We start from the raw sequence: 18716 nt of genomic DNA on the forward strand, positions 1-18716 counted from the left end.
GTTGGAACAAAGTGTTTGTGTAGCATGGCAGGGTCCAGAAGTCCATCTTTGTGGATGGCCTGGATCCGGCCGTGCTATATGGATACTGACATTTTGGGACTGGTTTATGCAGTTGGTGCAAGGCTGCATATATTTATAATAGCACTAGATGGGCAACACCGTAGGTATGTCTATTGGCAGAACCTATGTTAAATTACTAGCAAAAGTGTGCAATCCAAAGGGGGCATCAGCTCTGGAGAGGTGAATGAATGCGGCGGCCCGAAAAAACGCTCATATTCGAAAGCAACCATTGGGATTGCGTGCATCGGGTAGCGTTCGTATGGAGCTATCATCTGCAAAAACACCACACTGGTCGGATTTAAATTCCACTTTTTCGGTACACCTTTTGACAGCTTATCCCTCAGTACTGGGGGATGGTTTGGGAGTCGATTTCCACTGCTACGGTGTCCAGTTTGATAGTCGGTGCCGGTCGAAAATTTCTTCAACAATTGATCAAGAAATGTTAGCCCCCTAGAACCCTGATGGGAACCGGTGGACGTGTCACGGTGTTTTTAGAGAATCCCAAAGCGCTTGGCAGCAGGCCGCAAGATCTGTGTTGTCCCAGTTTCAGGACACCTACAAAATAAAAGCCTGCCTTCGATCGTAAAAGTGCTTGCGTATTCTTGCTTTGATGCTGGTGAGCAGTATTTTGGCCACTTTCCCTCGGGCATGCGAAAAATCAACGCGTGACCTGTTGTTCATGCTTTTGATGCCAAGTGGGGGAAGTCGGCTTAACTGAGCTTTTAACCAGAAAATTATCCTCCACAGCATTCATCTCCTGAACTCTCATGACCGACCGGCCGTCTCGGCCGGCTGCCGGGGTCGGTTCGCCTGAGTCATACCGCCCGGCCGCGTTCGCGTCCGGGCCTGGGGCGATGTGATGGCGCCACCTGACCTCTGGCCGTCCTGGCCTCCAGCTGGTCGGCTGGATTTCCCTCCCCCGCCCCTCCCCCACCTCCTTATGATGTCTCAGTGAGGCTCGCTCGGGCCTTGGACAGCACTACTGCAGGACCCGCCGTTGGGGTGCCCCTCCCCATGCCACGTTCCGCCCTGGGGCGGTACAGTGTCATCAGCTGACCTCTGGCCGGTCGGCCTCCGGATGGTCGGCTGGATTCTACTCCCGCGGCGGCACGGCCGCCCTCTGGGGAAATGCAAAATCGTTGGTCGGACGGCCACCTTAGTCGCGCGCGGAGGGCTTATAGTGACCATTTGATGGCACCGGAGCAGGGCTATCACCCGGCACCACAATATCATTGTCGGTCAACGACAGGCATTTTATTAGCGTGACCCCCTGACAGCAAATCAGTCCATTTTTTAGGCCACACTGGAGCGTGTATTTCTAAAGACACAGCTGTCATTCAGATATGCTTCTTATCGTGCGAGGAGGTTGCGACTGTGCGTGTATGTGGTAGCATTGCGGGAGGACTACCAGCTCGCAATATAGCATGGTTTCGGCCGAAGAAACCTACTGTATTCATTGTCATTCAAAATACTTAATTCATTATCATTCAAAATACCTAACTTAACCTTTTTTATTTAACCTAATATTGCCTTTTCATAAAATGGTCGTGCGGAGAGGGTATGGCCGTGTGTATTCGCTACCTCAGCGAGAGCGTAACATCGTTGTCAGCCGACGGCGCCTATTTTATTGCAATTACCCTCTTACTGAGCTTCACTAAATGTTGACAGGCGGTCCAAAGCAACGTTTTCAAAAATGCGCCGTCACTTAAAAACGCTATATTCTTGCTGAGTGTGTGACCGAGTGTATTTTATAGCACCGAGAGGGTCATTAGCTGGCACCGTTACACCGTGTTCCGCCTAAGACGCCTATCCTTTGGTATAATCTCATTTGTGGGATATCTTTGGTATGATATCATTGTCGGTCACGCGAAGATTAGGAGTGAATTCCGACATGCGGCATCGTTTTATAAAACACTTATATTCCGTGCGGAGGGTGACACTGCGCACGCGCACATACGGAGGGTTATCACGCTGCAACGAGTCGTCTTTGGCGGCCGACCGCAACCATTTCATTGGAATAGTTGCCTAACGGCACATCATTTAAAGACAGCGGGGCCGCCGGACCGTGAATTTGCAAAGATATGGCAGCTATCTAAAATACTTTAATTCGTGCGCGGCCGTGAACATTTAATAGTACTTTGGAGGTGCTATCAGCTGGCACCGTTACATGGTATTGAGCCGACAACATACCTGGCCCTGCTATTGACATGGCATTTGATTGGTATGGTCGCACGCCCCTGCCCGCTGCGGTCGAGGCGGCGGCCTTCGACTGCGCGTGTTCGGACGGCAGTCCACGGCGGCGGGTCAGGTCGGCCCGGTAGCTAGCTGTGACCGGTCCGATCAGCTGACTGGCGGCTGACGGGCCCGCATCGCCCGCCGCCCTGGGAGTCTTCACGTACGCCGGGGCCGGGGGCCGGCGTCGCGGTGAGCTTCCACTGGCACCTGACGACCTGCGCTGTAAGGCAGCGCAGCAGACCGGGGCGCATCACGATGGCGGCGCAGTGTACACTCGGGAGTCACGGTTCGTACCGTTCACTCCGCCTCGAGCATCACTCCAAATGCCACGATGCGGCGACGGACCGGCCGGTCGGGCCCGGTCAGTGCCGCCGCGCGCCGGTCCCGCAGTCCAGCTTGCAACGTTGCACGTGGTCACTCTCACCGTGCCCGGTCACGCTTAGTCAGACACTCAACTTGCGCCACTCACCCGGATGAGGGGTCAACAATCACACGCCGCCGGCTGTTCCACGGATAGTACCGCTGGGACCCGGCGAACGCTGTGAGGAGCCGCCCCGTGCGTCCCCGCCCCCTGGTGCCGCACAGCGAGCACAATCGACAACACAGTGTATTTTCATACAACATTGCATGTATATGATATGCGGTGAGAAACACCAATAACAAAACAGAACTTTCCGTTGCATACCAAATATGTACAGCCTGGTTATACGTGCGATCACTATCGAAGCCTTCGTGAGGATATGGATAAACAAAAATGTGATAAGATCCTCCTCCCTTGAAAGGGTCGTCAACAGCGTTCAATTAAATGCAGTCGCATGCATCATCATACACCAGATGCGAAGCCAAGCCAAGCACTGGACAGCTGCCAGGTGCGAATCTGAGCATCTTTCAGGGAAGAAACTCGTGATTCCCATTGCAGTTCTTCGGATTCCGCTTCTCTGTTTTGACCTTCTTCATGGTGCCTGGATCCAGACAATGTGGCATAATGCCTGGAAATGGCAGGACAATGATCGATTATTACTATAGTCACGCCAGATGTTAAACGTCACACCCCGGGTGCCAGCTCCACGAAAACTTGTGTGATCGCGAGAGCGGAAAATTGCAGTTTATTGTGGCGCATCCAACACGTAACGCACGAAACCAGCTCCACGGTGTAATTGTTCAGCGCCTTGGATTCCTCACGTGCCAGTACAAAGGTCCAACGGCATGCACGAGCTCAGAAAATTGTATTTCAGGATATTTCGGGTGTGACTGTAAACCGGCAAGCATTTAAGATGATCAAGTGATTGTTGAGGTACAAATCGACGCGGCATCGGGGATTGGGAGAGCGCGGCTCGGTCAGAAGGTCGCCGCGGTATCGGGGATTGGGAGAGCGCTGCTCGGTCAGAAGCTCGCCGTCAAAACGACGCATGCCGGCGTCCTGTGGCTCTGCATGCCGACCGGCTGTCTGGGAGGCGCGGTGCCGCGGTTTGAGGTCCTCCCGTGTTGGAGGTGGCGCTGAGGTGTCGTGAGTGCAGTACATGGGGTCAAGGTCAGTGTACGCTGGCCTCGCGCAAGTCGTGACCTCGGTGGTCGACTGGGTGAGAAGTTGGTGAGACAACTGGTGCTCCGCAAACGGGCTCTGACTCAGGGCCGGTGTGGGCTCTGAGTCAGATCCCGGACCGGATGACGTCGGTTCGCAGCGCCCGCGCCGCCGTCTCCGGGCGCTCCGGCCTGACGGCGTCACTGGGTCGGCGGGTCGGAACCCCTCAGCGCCAGCCGCGCCAGCTCGGCACCACGCGAACCGGCGCACTCAGCCGCCGTCCCGGCCACTCACCCACAGAGGCGGTGTGGTCGCCCGAGCTGGGAATGAAGAAGCTCTGCACGCCGCACTTGCTGCAGAACGAGTGCTTCTGGTGGCTCGAGCCGAACGTGCTGAGCTGGCCGTGGCCGTTCAGCAGTATGAAACGGTCAGCCTCCACCAGGAAGTAGCGGCTCTGGCGCTTCTGGCAGGCGCTGCAGCTGTGGGGAGGCCGGACCGTTACTCGCCAGCTAATCCTGCAGCTGCCGGAGGATTGGACCGTCACCCGCCAGCTAAACCTGCAGCTGCCGGAGGATCGGACCGTCACTCGCCAGCTAATCCTGCAGCTGCCGAAGGATCGGACCGTCACCCGCCATCTAATCCTGCAGCTGTCGGAGGATCGGACCGTCACCCGTCATCTAATCCTGCAGCTGCCGGAGGATCGGACCGTCACCCGCCAGCTAATCCTGCAGCTGCCGGAGGATTGGACCGTCACCCGCCAGCTAATCCTGCAGCCGTCCGTCACCCGCCAGCCAAACCTGCAGCTGCCGGAGGATCGGACCGTCACCCGCCAGCTAATCCTGCAGCTGCCGGAGGATCAGACCGTCGCCCGCCAGCTAATCCTGCAGCTGCAAGGGGATTGGACCGTCACCGGCCAGCTAATCCCGCAGCTGCCGGAGGATCGGACCGTCACCCGCCAGTTGCGGTACAGCTGTGTGAGGTAATTGTTGATAATTGGTTGATAGCGAATAAAGCAGGCAGTGAAACGTTCCCAATGTTAAGCATATCTTGGTAGTCCCGTGAACATCTCGCCGGTTTCTGTCTGCCGTTAGCAAAGCCGACAAACTGAAGCCCGTGAACTTCTCGCTTACCGCAGTCGGCCACTGGCTCTCGAATCACGTCAAATAGGTCTGGCGCCTCTGCGGGCTGGCCTCCGCAGACACCGATTGACCTCGAGGTAACTGGACAGCTCGGCGAGCGTGAAATGGATGGGCACGACCTGTCGGGTGCCGTCACAACACTGTGACGTCATCACAGACTGCGGTGGTGGCGACGCGAGCTCTCAGGCCGACCGGCCCCGTCCCCAGGTACACAGCCGGTAGCACGGGCGGGGCGGGCCGCACCGAATAACAGAGCTCGTGTCTGTACCGCTAAGACCACAGAGACAGGCTGGTTTTCAACTCAACGGAAGCACCGCAAGCGTGCAGTAACGAAAAGATTGGCGATGTTACAAAAAAACCCTCTGGCGTACATATCAATGGCAATAGTTTGATCGTCCTAACAACAAACTACGTGTTTCGATCCTGCTTATTCTACTCTTTGTGCGTTTCAAGTTTCATACCAACTTAGGCCCTTGCCTTGAAATGCTTGAAATAGTTTTGGAGTCTCAGGGCTACCCTTTTGCACGCACACCCTCGCTGTCTCTTTCCTCCTATTCCGGAACATCCTTGCCTTTTTCCGCTGTGCTATCTGTGGCTTCCACGAGTCACTCCACAATAGGATATCAAAACATGCCGCAAAACATTCACGCATGTTACTGCACTAGTTCCGGTGCGACATGCTTGGGCTGTCTAAGGTCGGTGGGTTCTCTGTTTACCAATACCCCATTCACAATGGATGGTGTCCGTGACCACCCGCCGAACCACCACAAGAATGTCAGTAAACGAACCCATTATAACTCTGACCAATGTTATGATACCCACTGGAGCGTCCTGTTCCCTGGTTCTGACCACTACTGTTACCTGGTTCTGACCGGTCCTGTCACCTGGTACTGACTTGTCCTGTTACCTGGTGCTGCTATCTGGTCCTTCTGGGCTGCACTAACCTGCATTCGATGACGGTGACCTGGACGGGGGCCGTGACCTCGAACCTGACCTGGCCGCAGTGGCAGCCGCCCTTGTGCTTCCTCAGACCCTGGGCTTCGATCATCTACAACCGAACAGCATCGCAGGGTGAGCACAGCGAGCGCCGTCCAGCCGCCAGGCGAATCTTACGACACCACGGACAGCCTGGTGTACGGTTCGGCGCATTGCAGCCACCAAAAAAGTACCTGAAAACCAACCTCCCTCACATGTCTCGCGTGCTATTTAATCCCAACCGTGAAGTGCAATTGGTAAGATTAGGGTTTGAGAGGTCACACTTTCGCTGGCAGCTAACTCTGTGCCTTTCGTTCCGATGTCAACAACAGAGCTGAAGAAGGCCGTCGAGCTGGAGCCCAGACATGCGGGGCGAGTTTTTGCGCAGGCACCCAGCCCGCAATGACGCCACGCAGTACACCACAGGTCACGCAGCGCGCGACAAACAGCGGCGCGAGCTTCGACAGCGCGCGGGAGAAGCTGACAAACAGCGGCGCGAGCTTCGACAGCGCGCGAGAGAAGCTGACAAACAGCGGCGCGAGCTTCGACAGCGCGCGAGAAAAGCCGACAAAAAGCGGCGCCGCACGCCGCCAGCTCTCCCGGAAGAGGCGAGGCTGGGGACGGCGGTGCTGACGTCGGGTCGGCGTGTTCACGGCCCGCCCCGGTCCGGCGGGCTCGTGCCACCCAGCGCGGACCGCGGGGCTGACGGCGACCTTGATGCCGCGCCGCCGCACCACGCGCTGTGCGTGTGGAGCCGACCACGCGCCGGCCGCCGGTGAAAGCGGGCTTGTTTGAGAGCAGCCAGACCGTTATGTCACCGAGCGGCAGTGGGATGCGACGGACCTGTTGGCGGCTGCGGCCAGAGCGTGCGGAGCCTCCAGCGGCGGGACATGCCGGGGCGCGCTTGTCATGCACTGAATCACTGGGACACCACCCCGCCGGCCGCCCCGGCACGGCGGAACCGCGAGGCGGCCACGATTGGCTCCTCTGGCGTGACACAGCTCGGAGGGCGGGGCCCCGGGCGTGCAGGAACCGCTGGGTAACACCCCGGCAGGTGTGAGCGTGAGTCAGGCCGGACTCAGTCCCGATAATGCGCTCAAGAATTTGTGTTACCTGGAACAAAGTAAACCGATTCACTGTGCAGATGAGTCAGACCCGGACTAACCAGCTTGAACAAAAACAATGAAATCAAGACTATGCTAGGACTCGTGCCTAAGTGAACAATACTCGGACTTGGATCTGTCAATTTTAGAAACTTCAGGTGCTCACAAAAATTCGATTCTCTTTCTAGTTTTAGTCATGACTGAATAGTAAATCGTAATGGTGTGTGTCCCGTTCATTACCTTTAACGTGGAGAATTGGGGAAGCGCTGCGACGTGGGCCGGGCTGTGTTGTGTACGGTGCTTCAGACTAAGTGGCTTATCTCGAGAGATTTTGGTTGAGTTTTCCAGTGAACGCATCGCGCCACACCCAGCATTGACCCCTTCGACAAGCCATGCCCTGGCTGGTGTGCTCTGACGGCTTCGGTGTTACGGTGTGGAACCCCGTTGTACCACCCTGAGGCCACCGATGACGCCACAGGCCGCGGCCCGGCCCTGGCCTGGGGTGGCGATCGGGGCAGGGGCTCTGAGTGTGGTCGCGGGCGTTAGCGCGTGAAGGGGACTACGTGGCGACCCTCGACGGGAGTAATGATAAACTTGACCCTGATAACGCTGGCCGATGTGTGCCAATGGATCAAGCAAACAACTCGCCGATGGTGAGGGCTGGCGGGGAGCAAAATGCGTTTGTCAGTGATTGGCCTTAATGTCGTGAATAGCACTAAGTTCTTACCGCATGCGCAGCGGCAGCGTGGGTCGCAGAGCTGGTGGCTCCAAACATCGAGACGGACGGAGGAAGAGTCCCGGAGACAGTCGCAGATGGTTACAGGGCGGATGGCTCCAAAGGTCCGAATGGATGATTCTGAATATTTAGAGCGGACACTCACATAGTCTCGGGGCAGACAGTCCCAGAGTCTCAGGGCAGACAGTCACAGAGTCTCAGGGCAGACAGTCACAGAGTCTCAGGGCAGACAGCTCCAGAGTCCCAGAGCGGATAGTTCCAGAGTCTCGGGGCAGACAGTTCCAGAGTCTCAGGGCAGACAGTTCCAGAGTTTCAGAGCGGACCGTTCCAGAGTCTCAGGGCAAACAGTTCCAGAGTTTCAGAGCGGACAGTTTCAGAGTCTCAGAACGGTCAGTTTCAGAGTTTCAAAGCAGGCGATTCCAGCCCCATCAGGACAGGTAGTCCCGAATCCCAAAGTATACGAGTGAGTGGTCCAAAAGTCCCATAATGCTCTGTCACGGCTCAGTCACGGAGTCCCAAAGCAGGCGGTCCCAGGGCCCAGTGCGAACTCGCCACGGTCGAAAGGTCCTAGCGTACATTACTTCAAAGCCGCAGAGCGGACGGGTTTGGAAACCCAGGACATTCGGTAAAAAGTCCTCAGACAGATGGTTCCAGAGTCCCAGATTCCCAGCGCGGGCGGCTCAGGGTCCCGGCGTAGGCAGTCCTGAACTACCGGGACAGACGAACCAAGAGTTCTAGAGCGATGGTCACAGGGTTCCTGGACAGAAGGTTCCAGTGTCCCAGGAAAGACGGTTGCGAGTCCACGGCAGGCGGTCCCAGGGTTTCAGGACAGTCAATCACAATTCCAGAGACAGACAGACCCAGACTCTCAGAGCAGACAGTCGGAAAGTCCCGGGGCGGATGGGTCCTGAGCCTCGGGACACACTTTCCCAAAGTTCTGGGCCAGACTACCCCAAAGTTCTGGCCCAGACTACCCCAAAGTTCTGGGCCAGGTTACCCCAAAACCCCAACTAGCAGGGCAGGCAGTCCAAAATCCCCGGGACAGACAGACCCAGGTCCCGAGATCCCTGACCAGATGGCTCCAGAGTTCTCAGACGAACGTTCGAAAAGCTACGGAGTGTATTTGCCCATGGTCCCTGCTCAGCCGATCCTGGGGTTCCTGGACATGGGCCGTCCCATTGTGGACGGTTACATAGGCTCACGGCAGACGGTGTCCGAGTCCCAGAACAGACGGTCCCAGAGACCACGATAGACGGTCCCGGTCTCAGAGTGGATGATTTGTATTCTCAGAGTGGATGACCTCAAAGTCTCGAAACGGATGTTTCTCAGTACAGCTACAGTTAAGAAGTCCCGGGCAGACGGTGGCAAGGATTCCTGAAGTCGGACATTGGTGCCGTCTTGACGAGCATAAACACTTGCAATAAAAAACGTCGCGGCCAATAGGTTCAAAAAGGAATCCATCTGTATGAAGAAGGCATGAGAAGACACTCTTGACAGTGCATGCCTTAATACCACCCGTCTTTTGGACGGGCATATGGCGAACAGTATTTTTGCACCTTGCACATACGACGTCCATGCTAATGTGGTCGAAGCGTTTGCTCTTTTGAGAAATTGAAGGGGCCTTATGGAGTGGAGTGAATACCTTATACATTATAGTGAAGACCTTATACCGTATGGAGTGGATGGTACTTACAGTAAGTTTCCACGGCGATGTTCATTTACGACAAGGCCCAAATGTGCAGACATTAGAGCTCTTCATGGATTTGACTCCACTGTAACGGAAAATCTCCACAAGGCAAGGACAAAGAGCGAATCTAAATTCTGACCAGCACAAGTAGACTGGGACGGACGGAAATGCTCAAAGACAATTTAAAATGTAACTGTAACCACACCAGCCATATTCGACCGCCAGGGCATCTTGAAACATGATGGATGGACAGGTGTTAAGTAGAACAAATTTGCATTTGAACAAATTAGGTGTGACTCGGTTTCGGGTCATGAACAAGAGGTTGCCTTTGCGGTAGTGGCGGAACTGGAGAACTGCGCGGGAGTAAGTCGTAAAAATACAACCCATGAGCAGCACTTATAGACATCCGATTGGTTCGTTCAAGGCGTCTGCTTCGGAGATGGTCATGCATGTATTTACATTCACTGCGAAAGTTTCAGGTCGACGCCGATGCAGCTCATGAAGCACAGGGCACATCAGGGAATCCGTTTAGCCAGTTTGATGTTTGACGTACTTCATTGTAAAAGATATCCATACCAGGAAGCTGAGGAGATCTCCTCACTGCACCCGCCTTGCGCTTGGAACGGTACGATGACAGCTTTATGGGCGGTTTTGCGCACGTGTGCGCACGTGTGCGTACGTGTGCGTGTGTGCGTTTGAGTGCGCGCACATAAAAATGTTCCATACACCATCATTAGCACGAGCAGTCAAACCACCATCGGAGACATCGAAATAAGACTTACACCCTCCATTACAAGAGTAGAACAACTTGCATTCCCTTTGTGGAAGACAACCTGACAAGAGATCAAAACCAACTAAAGCACGCCAATACGGAGACAGACGGAGATGTTCGTACCGATAGTGCCGGCTCCGTAGCTTCACCAATGTTGAAATGACTACGACATCTCTGTTACGATGTATGACTATACACCTGTTGGAGGGGCGCCAAACCAGCACGCGCGCAGAACAACCAAAATATTTTGTGCTCTGGCCTAACTGAAAGCACAGGGGACCCTGAAATTGTGTTCAAACAAACACTCTCCACAAACTTTTTGAGCTGTTCATATCAAAGAAAGAAGTATGCCGCACTTTAAACAACAGATAACCCTGGGACTATTTAGCTATCTCGTGACAAAATAGTGACGTATGTCTGGAGTTCAGCACGGGGCAAAAGAGGAAAGTAGACAGGCTGAGAGGTGATTCTGTACGTTGATTTGATGCTCCTATGTATACATAGCGCGCTCTTAATTCCGCATCGCAGAATATGTTAGAAATGTATCAATACATGCGTGTTCTGTGTTTTTTCAAGACGTGCAGAAGTCCGTTACCCTGCTATAAGTGCACATAGTACCACAATTTAATCATTCAAAACTTAAAAAACAAGGATCGTGCGATGGCATTGCTCGTGTTGCCAGGCAACGTCCGAGTTCAGCTGACCGCAGGACCTCACCTGGAATATGTTGTAGTGCATGGCGTCACCCCCAGCCGCTCCTCGGAGCACTCCGCGCCGCCGGACGCTTCGCTGTGTTTTGTGTGACGCCGCTGAAGCGTCAGGCCGGCGACCGGCCTGCCCCTGGCGGCTGGTGGCGGCATTACAGTCTGCTGATGCCCGGTCGAATAGCGTTGCACGTGAAAGAGGAGGGTGGCTATCGCGCCGTCAATTTTAACACCCTTAAGGGTGTGCATCCCGCCAGAGTCCGGCCGCCCACAGCCCTGTATTCTGCGAATCCAGCCGCCCAAAGCTCCGTGTTCTGAGAGTTCGGTCTCCCACAGCTCGGTGTTCTGAAGAGTCCGACCGCCCCACGTTCCGTGCTCTGCGAGTCCGGCCGCCGACAGCTCTGTATTCTGCGAGTCCCGGCCGCCCACAGCTCCGCGTTTTTGCGAGTCCGGCCGCCGACAGCTCGGTGTTCTGAGATTCCAGCCGCTGACAGCTCCGTGCTCTGCGAGTCCGGCCGCCGACAGCTCTGTATTCTGCGAGTTCGGCCACCGACGCTCCGTGTTCTGAGAGTCCATCCGCCGACAGCTCGGTGTTCTGCGAGTCCGGTCGCCCACAGCTCCGCGTTCTGCGAGTCCGGCCGCCAACAGCTCGGTGGTCTGAGATTCCAGCCGCCGACAGCCCGGTGTTCTGCGAGCCCGGCCGCCTACAGCTCTGCGTCCTGGGAATCCAGCCACAGACAGCTCGATGTTATGCCACATGGCAATAAGCCTTTGCAGCTTTGCAGCTGGCTGCGTGCATGCAGCATTTGTTATCTGCATTGGTGCAGCTTGTTCCATAATTCCTCAAAATGGTTCCTGTGCATTTAAGAATATTTAAGGTAGTTAAAGAGCTCTATAATTTGCAGCACACCAGTGTTTGCTATTTGCAAGACTCTACAACATGCGCAATAATTTTGAAAATGTGTTTTTGTGCAACGAATAATCTTGCAAGACCATGTATAATGTTTATTTTCTTCTTTGATGCCCCTGTGATATTTCATGACAGTAGTGCCCAAGTGTTCATCCGAACTGACCGCTTTGCAACGCAACGAATACTTTGCTCAGTAGCGTGCTGCACCCCGTGCACCTTTCAGAACTATGTACAGTTGTGAGGCTGGCCAAAGCCTGGTGAGACACATAAGCAACTTCACTGCTCAAGGGAAGAACCGAGGTTGATGCAAGGATGTAACGACATTTGGAGGAGTTTGTGTGAGGGGAGAGGGAGTTCTTCCCGTGCTACAATTGCCTGACATGAGTCGGGTTATAATGCACCTTGCGAAGGATCTCGCCTATCACCCCCGTCACCATGTCTTAGATTTTAAGCATCGGCTGATTGGCATTGTACAGCGCATTCATCCTTCGTATTCCTAATCCATGAAAAAGAAAATAAGAAACTAATTATGCCCATAAGAATGTTATTCAGAGAACGCCTAGCTCCAGCACCAGCCAAATTATGTTCCTCGACACTCTGCTGACAGTAAAGAACGGCAAACATACCATCAAGCTCTGCATCCAACCAGTGGTGGCACCATTATTTTGCCGTTCACAGCAGCCAACTCAGTGAAAACCAAAAAGGGGGTACTTCACACACAGCTGTTGAGGAAGCAGAGGCCTTGCGTCCGACGGAGCAGCTGCCATCCGGGGATGGGCAAAAATAGAACATCTATTCGAATCAAAGGGATATCCACATAGGATGATGCAAAGAGTAGATATCTAGCCAAATCATGCTCGAGACCCCCAGTGAAGACATCGACACACCCACGACACAAAATGATGGATGCCACATGCCTCAGTCTTCCGTTCACAGACGATTATGTCAAGGAAGGCATCCTCAGCGATTAAAGCGTCAAGATTACGACAACACGTTGCCTGGAAGAGCCGCAACACGCTACCAAAATATATTATATATACATATATATATATATAATAAGTGTGTAATATATACATATATATATATATATATATATATATATATATATATATATATACAAACAGCAAAAACGTCTCGACCGAATTCGGATCGGGTATAGAGGTGACTGCACCCTTGTCACCAAAGGAAGCCTCATGTCATTGCGTGTTGCATATCGCCACATACTGCATAATTATTGCAAGAAAAGTGGCGCAAAAAGCTCTTAGTAACGCATTTACCATTTATTTTGAGGATCCGCGACGTGCAGCTCTAGCTTGGTATGAATGGCTAAATAATTATGCCGGTCATGAGTTTCTCCTGCAGTCTCTGCAATATTGCAATTGCAGCATGCTCATATATGTTGTTGAACATCAAATTCAAATAAGGGAATCCGACAGGCCTGTTCAGAAACCTTTTTCCAACACGATGTCTCCACGATAACAGCCGTCAAGCACATTGGCCGTGCAACGCTTCGCAAACAGCAACTGGCGAACGCTCAATAACTAACTCACATAGCTCGATATCCATTTCACTCATTTTTTGTAGTTCACGAAGCATCAAAGGGACGTCAGCAGCGTCAGTAATCATGCGGAGAATCTACCTTAGAGACTTGACACCCGGTGTGAGCGAGAGGTCTGGCCCAGAGGCCCAAGCGCCCTAAGAGAGATTGTGCCACATTTATATGGAGCTTTAAGCTAAAATGGCCGCCTTGAAGATCATTCGACGCAGTTCAAAGCCCTGCTCTCCTTAAGATCTGACACCCTCTAGTTTCTGAGCTAAACGCCCACGAAGATGTGCCGACTATTTCGTGCAGACCATTTCAAGGTTATTCAGGCGTGCATAACGTCATAGAAAATAATTCAAACCCTGACACTCCATTGGTCGTGTGGGCGTTTAAGGCCAAAAAATAATATAACCGCCCAGTTGTTCATATCTAGTGCTCATGAGCACGGCTTAGAAACATAATGAACGTCAATCGACGCTCAATCAATGTTGCGCAGCCTGTGCAAGATTTGGTTATGATCGCGGTTTGTGTTAAATAATACAATACGTCGGACATGGGTGCTAGTTATTGCAGAGATAAAGCTTGCAATCGGGCAACTTGAGAAAAGCGCCACAACCGAGCACGTGAATACAAGTCAACAACCTCGAACTCACGGATAATTATGCAAGAGCACCGAGAGAAATGGCTAAAACACGAACACATACCAATATTTGGTTCCACAAACACTTCCAGCACTGCCGCGGCCACTTCTCGGGAGACTGAAGTGCTATAAGTGAGTGCTAAGATGGCAAATTTTGCACGGCCAGTTTGGCAGCACCTTAACGTCATACAAACGTTCCAACACGAACGACGCGTTGATGAGCATATTTACTGAACACAAAATTGCATTGGCCAGAACAGTGTCTTCACTTGAATGTATCAAATAGTTATGCCTTGTAAGTGAGCTAATTTCATCATATCTGATGTTTGCCTCAATATCTCCAAATGTGGAACATTCTCACAGGTAATTGGGTCCACGCTGCAGCTTGACCGGGTGGATAACCTAATATATCTTGAGAGGGCAACTGAATATGCTTGATATCGGCAAGCTGTTATACGGAAGCGAAAACTCCCCGCTAAGAAGCAGATGGTTAACACGTACTCGGGGCGGGGGGGGGGGTCAGATTGACCCCGAGGTTTTTTCCGGAGTGGTTTCTGAACGGCGGTGCGAAGCCGCGCCAAATTTTGCATAGCAGAAGACTATTGAATAGCGGATCGTTTGAATTTTATTTTTAATTTCACCAGCAAATTAGTTTCCAAATTTGCTGGTGAGGCTCCAGCTCCTGCCCCAATTTTGAGAAGAAAGTGGGCAAAAGTCGCGGAGAAGTCCATATTTTCTGGTGGGGGCAGGTTAAGCCATTCTTCTCTATTCGCCTTCCCGCAAGCACACACTTTGTGAAACTGCGCTCCTGTGACGCCGGCCTGAGGGCGTCACTTCATCGACTTTGAGGAGGCCTGGACCCTCAAAACTGAGTAGAGTCCCTCCACCCACAATGGTCCTCTGAGCTTGCCTCTCCCCTCCCCGCCCACACCAAGATGTGCGGGCAGCATAAAGAAACATCGTGCCACGGAAATGACAGAAATAATGTCTGCACTGTCAGTGCTGGTACATGAGCACATCACTCAGTGTCACACTTATTTTTTACTGCAAAGATAACTGTACCCTTTTCCCGCTGGCGTTATTGGACATGGTTCTGATAAGGCAACAAATCGGATATGCTATGAAGACTAATATGAACAAAAGCGAGACCCACCGTTTTTCGTCAGGCCTCCCAAAAAACCCGGTGAAGTTTTATGAGCGGGCGTTCTTGTTTGATCATTATGTTCCTATCCCTCATTTTACGCTTGGGATCGTCGCTCCATGAGACACACGACAGGCATGAAATGACAAATACGTGTATGGCGGGTGAACAGAAAGACTTCCGGATCAGATTTATTGGCTTTTTTGTTAGACCACAGTGCATTCTTGGATTTCGCTCCTGCGCGTACTGTTTTACAAGCATCTCAGCGTTGTACAGCAATGCTACTACAACAGGGGTGGACTGTTATAATAAAATCACTGGCAGGTAGTATTCGTCCCCCGCTTAGACATTGCTTAGGTCAAAATTTTACTAAATTATTGTAGCGTTAAAAGGAAACTTACGAGGGGATGGAAAGGTACGGAATGAACGGTAAAGTACAGCATGACTAAGAAAACAATCATGTTCAGCTTGGAGCAATTCTTTTGGCAGGACCGACCCCTTTTTAAACATTTGTAACCGATTCCCTTTACCCTAAAAAAGTCAAATCTCACCCCCGTCTTTGTGAATTTTTACCTGAGCACCGTATTGGGCATGGATTGAACGGTATTGTTCGCTGTAATTCCGGACAATGCTGTTTCGCGGACAGCTCAAAAGGCTTGGAGCAGATGTCATTTTTAGTTCGGAGTTGTTCGACTATTGGGCCTGATATGTGTCTGGTTAGCCGTCTATAGCTTGGGAATTGCCGCATCGGAAAGAAGTGCATGCTGCATTTTCAAAAAAGAATTATAAAATAGAGCCATGCCAACACTTTCGAAAGTGAAATAATACGCCATAGTGCATCAATCACACCATGAGCTGCACAACCGCCTCCGCCCTTGCCTGGCTTCCGCCGCCGATGCAAAACACGGGCACTTAGCCGGGCGCACTGCCACCACAGGGGCTGCCCTGGGGACAACACATGACTTCATCGGGCTGCCCCTGTGGACAACACATGACTTCACCGGGCTGTCCCAGACCGACAGCTCATGACGTCACCGGCGCGTGGCCATCAAACATTGTCAAGTCAGCCACGCTCAGCCTACGGCCACCCCATAGAAACGACAGCTTCAAAAACGCTCGAGGCGCGTTATGTGGAGGACTTTCACGATGTAAACGCAACGCATCGGCACGCTCCAAGGTGAGGGGGATATAGAAGCTGTGCTTTTATCGTCAGTTTCACAAGGCCAATGTTCCATCAGTAAATATTCAGCGAATCAGACATGTCATATGTTCAACATATTTGTACCGTAACTTTAACAGTATCTCTTTATTTTCATAAAACTGAATTTGGGCTGCATCGCAGTAAAGGCATTTTTGCCCAATGATTTATGTCCGATTGAGATATGGCAGTCAACGGACCTAATGTTGTCGGTTCCTGCGTCTGCGCCGATGTTAAGATAAACGGTAGCTGAACACATAACTTGTCTGTTCTCATGCAAGTAAGGTTGGGGAGAATATGCTGTCACCCCAAAAACGTATCAAAACGCAGGTACTCCACGAGTTTTGAGCTTCCATGAGGTATTTTCGCCGTTATTTTAGGGGTGGCAACTTTTTCAACGTAATTTGCTTGCGAACCGATGTGTTACATCGATGTCCAGCACCACGTTCGTAGTTGCCGACGACATCAGCCTCGTTCACTGCCAGGCTACTCACTATGGGATGCAAAGCACCGCATAAGGTGAAAAACGGATTTGACACCTATGCAACTCCGAAAAGAGAAGAGGTAATGGAAAGGAATTTCTCAGTTTTGAATCAGCTCGCCATAGGAGGTTGCATGATGAGCGATACCACGGTATTTGGTGAGATGTGACTTTGGATGTCGTCTTCTTTGTGAGTCTTGGGTGATGTCACCGTCAGCTTTGAGGTGAGATTATGCGTTCCAAGGCCTAACTAACATGGGAGCCCTCGTGATGTCGAAGGGCCCAGCCGCGACTCAGTGCGCGGCGCAAAGCAAGCGCTACCCCCATTTGAAAAGCATCCCTTCCCCCCCCCCCCTCTATTTCGTAGATCGAAGCTACGGAAACTGCGCATATGTAGCCCAGTGACCCACTTACCTCCACAACTGAAATGAGACCGCAAAAGCGTCCAAGGTAGTAAGTGCTGAGAAGGGTGCTTGCGAACTTTTTCAATCTTGGCGCGTTAAATTTATCACCACAAGGCAAATGACGCATAAATACTTCACCCTCGGCATGGTATGACTCTGCAAAAAGCTTGTATACGAGCTATATGCAGGTCTTAATACCCAAGTTTACTTTTTGCAGAATGACTGACCTTGTGGTGGCGTGCATACTCTTAATGGGGCACTTTGCCATTCTTTTTATGTACCTGCATCACCGGCAGACCGGTCCCATCCGGCGTGACGGAAAACACGCGGGAGATGATTCTTGAATAGTTCGCCGGGATGTCCCGTGTGGTTCACCGGTCCCCGCCATGCGACCGCAGTGCTGAAAAACACGCGGGTGATGACTTCAATAATTCGCCGGGATTTCCCGCGCGGTCCACAGGTCCCGGCATGTGACCGCAGCCTGTGTGCGTGCGGCAGTATTTTCAACACGCAGAGTCACACCAGGCACACGGGCGCCGGCCCGGGGGCGCGCCCGCGGACGTGTGCAGGCCGCTTGCGCTGCGGCCCTGGGGGCACGTCGGCGGACAGGGTGTGCAGCAGGCACGTGACTTCCCGTCCCCAGCTGCTGACGTAATGCCGCGGAATGCGACGCAGTGCGACGCAGAAAATGCCAAACGCGAGTTAAAGTGGCACGCGGAATGCGAGAGCCGACCATGTTGTCCAGTTTGACGCTTCCTGAAAAGGGTGAATTGCGTTCACGAGATTACGTGATATCATAACGGTGCGGGAATTCAGTGCGTTACGCTGCAAACGATGCGCACGGCACACTTACGCCACACCCGGAACGGAACGGGTGGGGTTTGCCCTCGTCAGAAGGGTTGCCGGTGGACAGCCACCTGTCAGTTCACCATGAGTACCGAACACCACCGATACAGACACACCGGCTACAGTTCAGTCCGAAGAGACCTCTCAAGTGTCTATGAATTCAAAGGGCAGCAGATATCCTAAACAAACTTAGGATGTGCTATGGGTACTCTTTCTTTACACTTTCTTTACTCTGCTTTACTATGGGTACCCTTTCGATACTCTTTCATCGGCGTCAGTGTTGACCAGTAACTATATTTAGTAGTCTACGCTCATCCATAACCCTGGGGAGGCTGTTAGCTGCTATGCTAATAGCTGTGCATTGTGACAGGCTGCGGGGAGCACGGGGTGGTACTTGCACTGCTCCTTAAAAAAAATTGTAAGTAAATCGATATGTATGCAAATATAGGTTTGCTATTTAAAAAAAGGTTAAAAAGAAGAGCTTTATTGACAGCATGCACCGTTGTTTCATATCAGGTAGGAATTTTGAATGCCCGCAGTGCGGTGAAATTAGCTTTTCAGTAAAAAATTGATATTTGTGCAACCGTTCCCCCCATCAGTAAAATGCTCCTCACGCCCCT

General features: G+C 52.3%; 1 protein-coding gene across 1 annotated transcript; it reads right to left on the minus strand.

The window, feature by feature from the left end:
* Nucleotides 1-2892: 2892 nt before the first annotated feature.
* Nucleotides 2893-10967, minus strand: LOC119098819 (centromere protein V). The gene is made up of 4 exons (XM_037221866.1): nucleotides 10947-10967; nucleotides 5901-6004; nucleotides 4112-4296; nucleotides 2893-3284 (listed from the first exon to the last, which is right to left on the minus strand). Exons 1-4 carry the CDS (start codon nucleotides 10965-10967, stop codon nucleotides 3184-3186), a joined length of 411 nt encoding a protein of 136 aa, XP_037077761.1. The 3' UTR covers nucleotides 2893-3183.
* Between the last annotated feature and the right edge of the window lie 7749 nt (nucleotides 10968-18716).

Source organism: Pollicipes pollicipes, unplaced genomic scaffold, assembly GCF_011947565.3.
Source record: "Pollicipes pollicipes isolate AB1234 unplaced genomic scaffold, Ppol_2.1 Scaffold_4740;HRSCAF=5597_pilon_pilon_pilon, whole genome shotgun sequence".
NCBI classification, from domain to species: domain Eukaryota; kingdom Metazoa; phylum Arthropoda; class Thecostraca; order Pollicipedomorpha; family Pollicipedidae; genus Pollicipes; species Pollicipes pollicipes.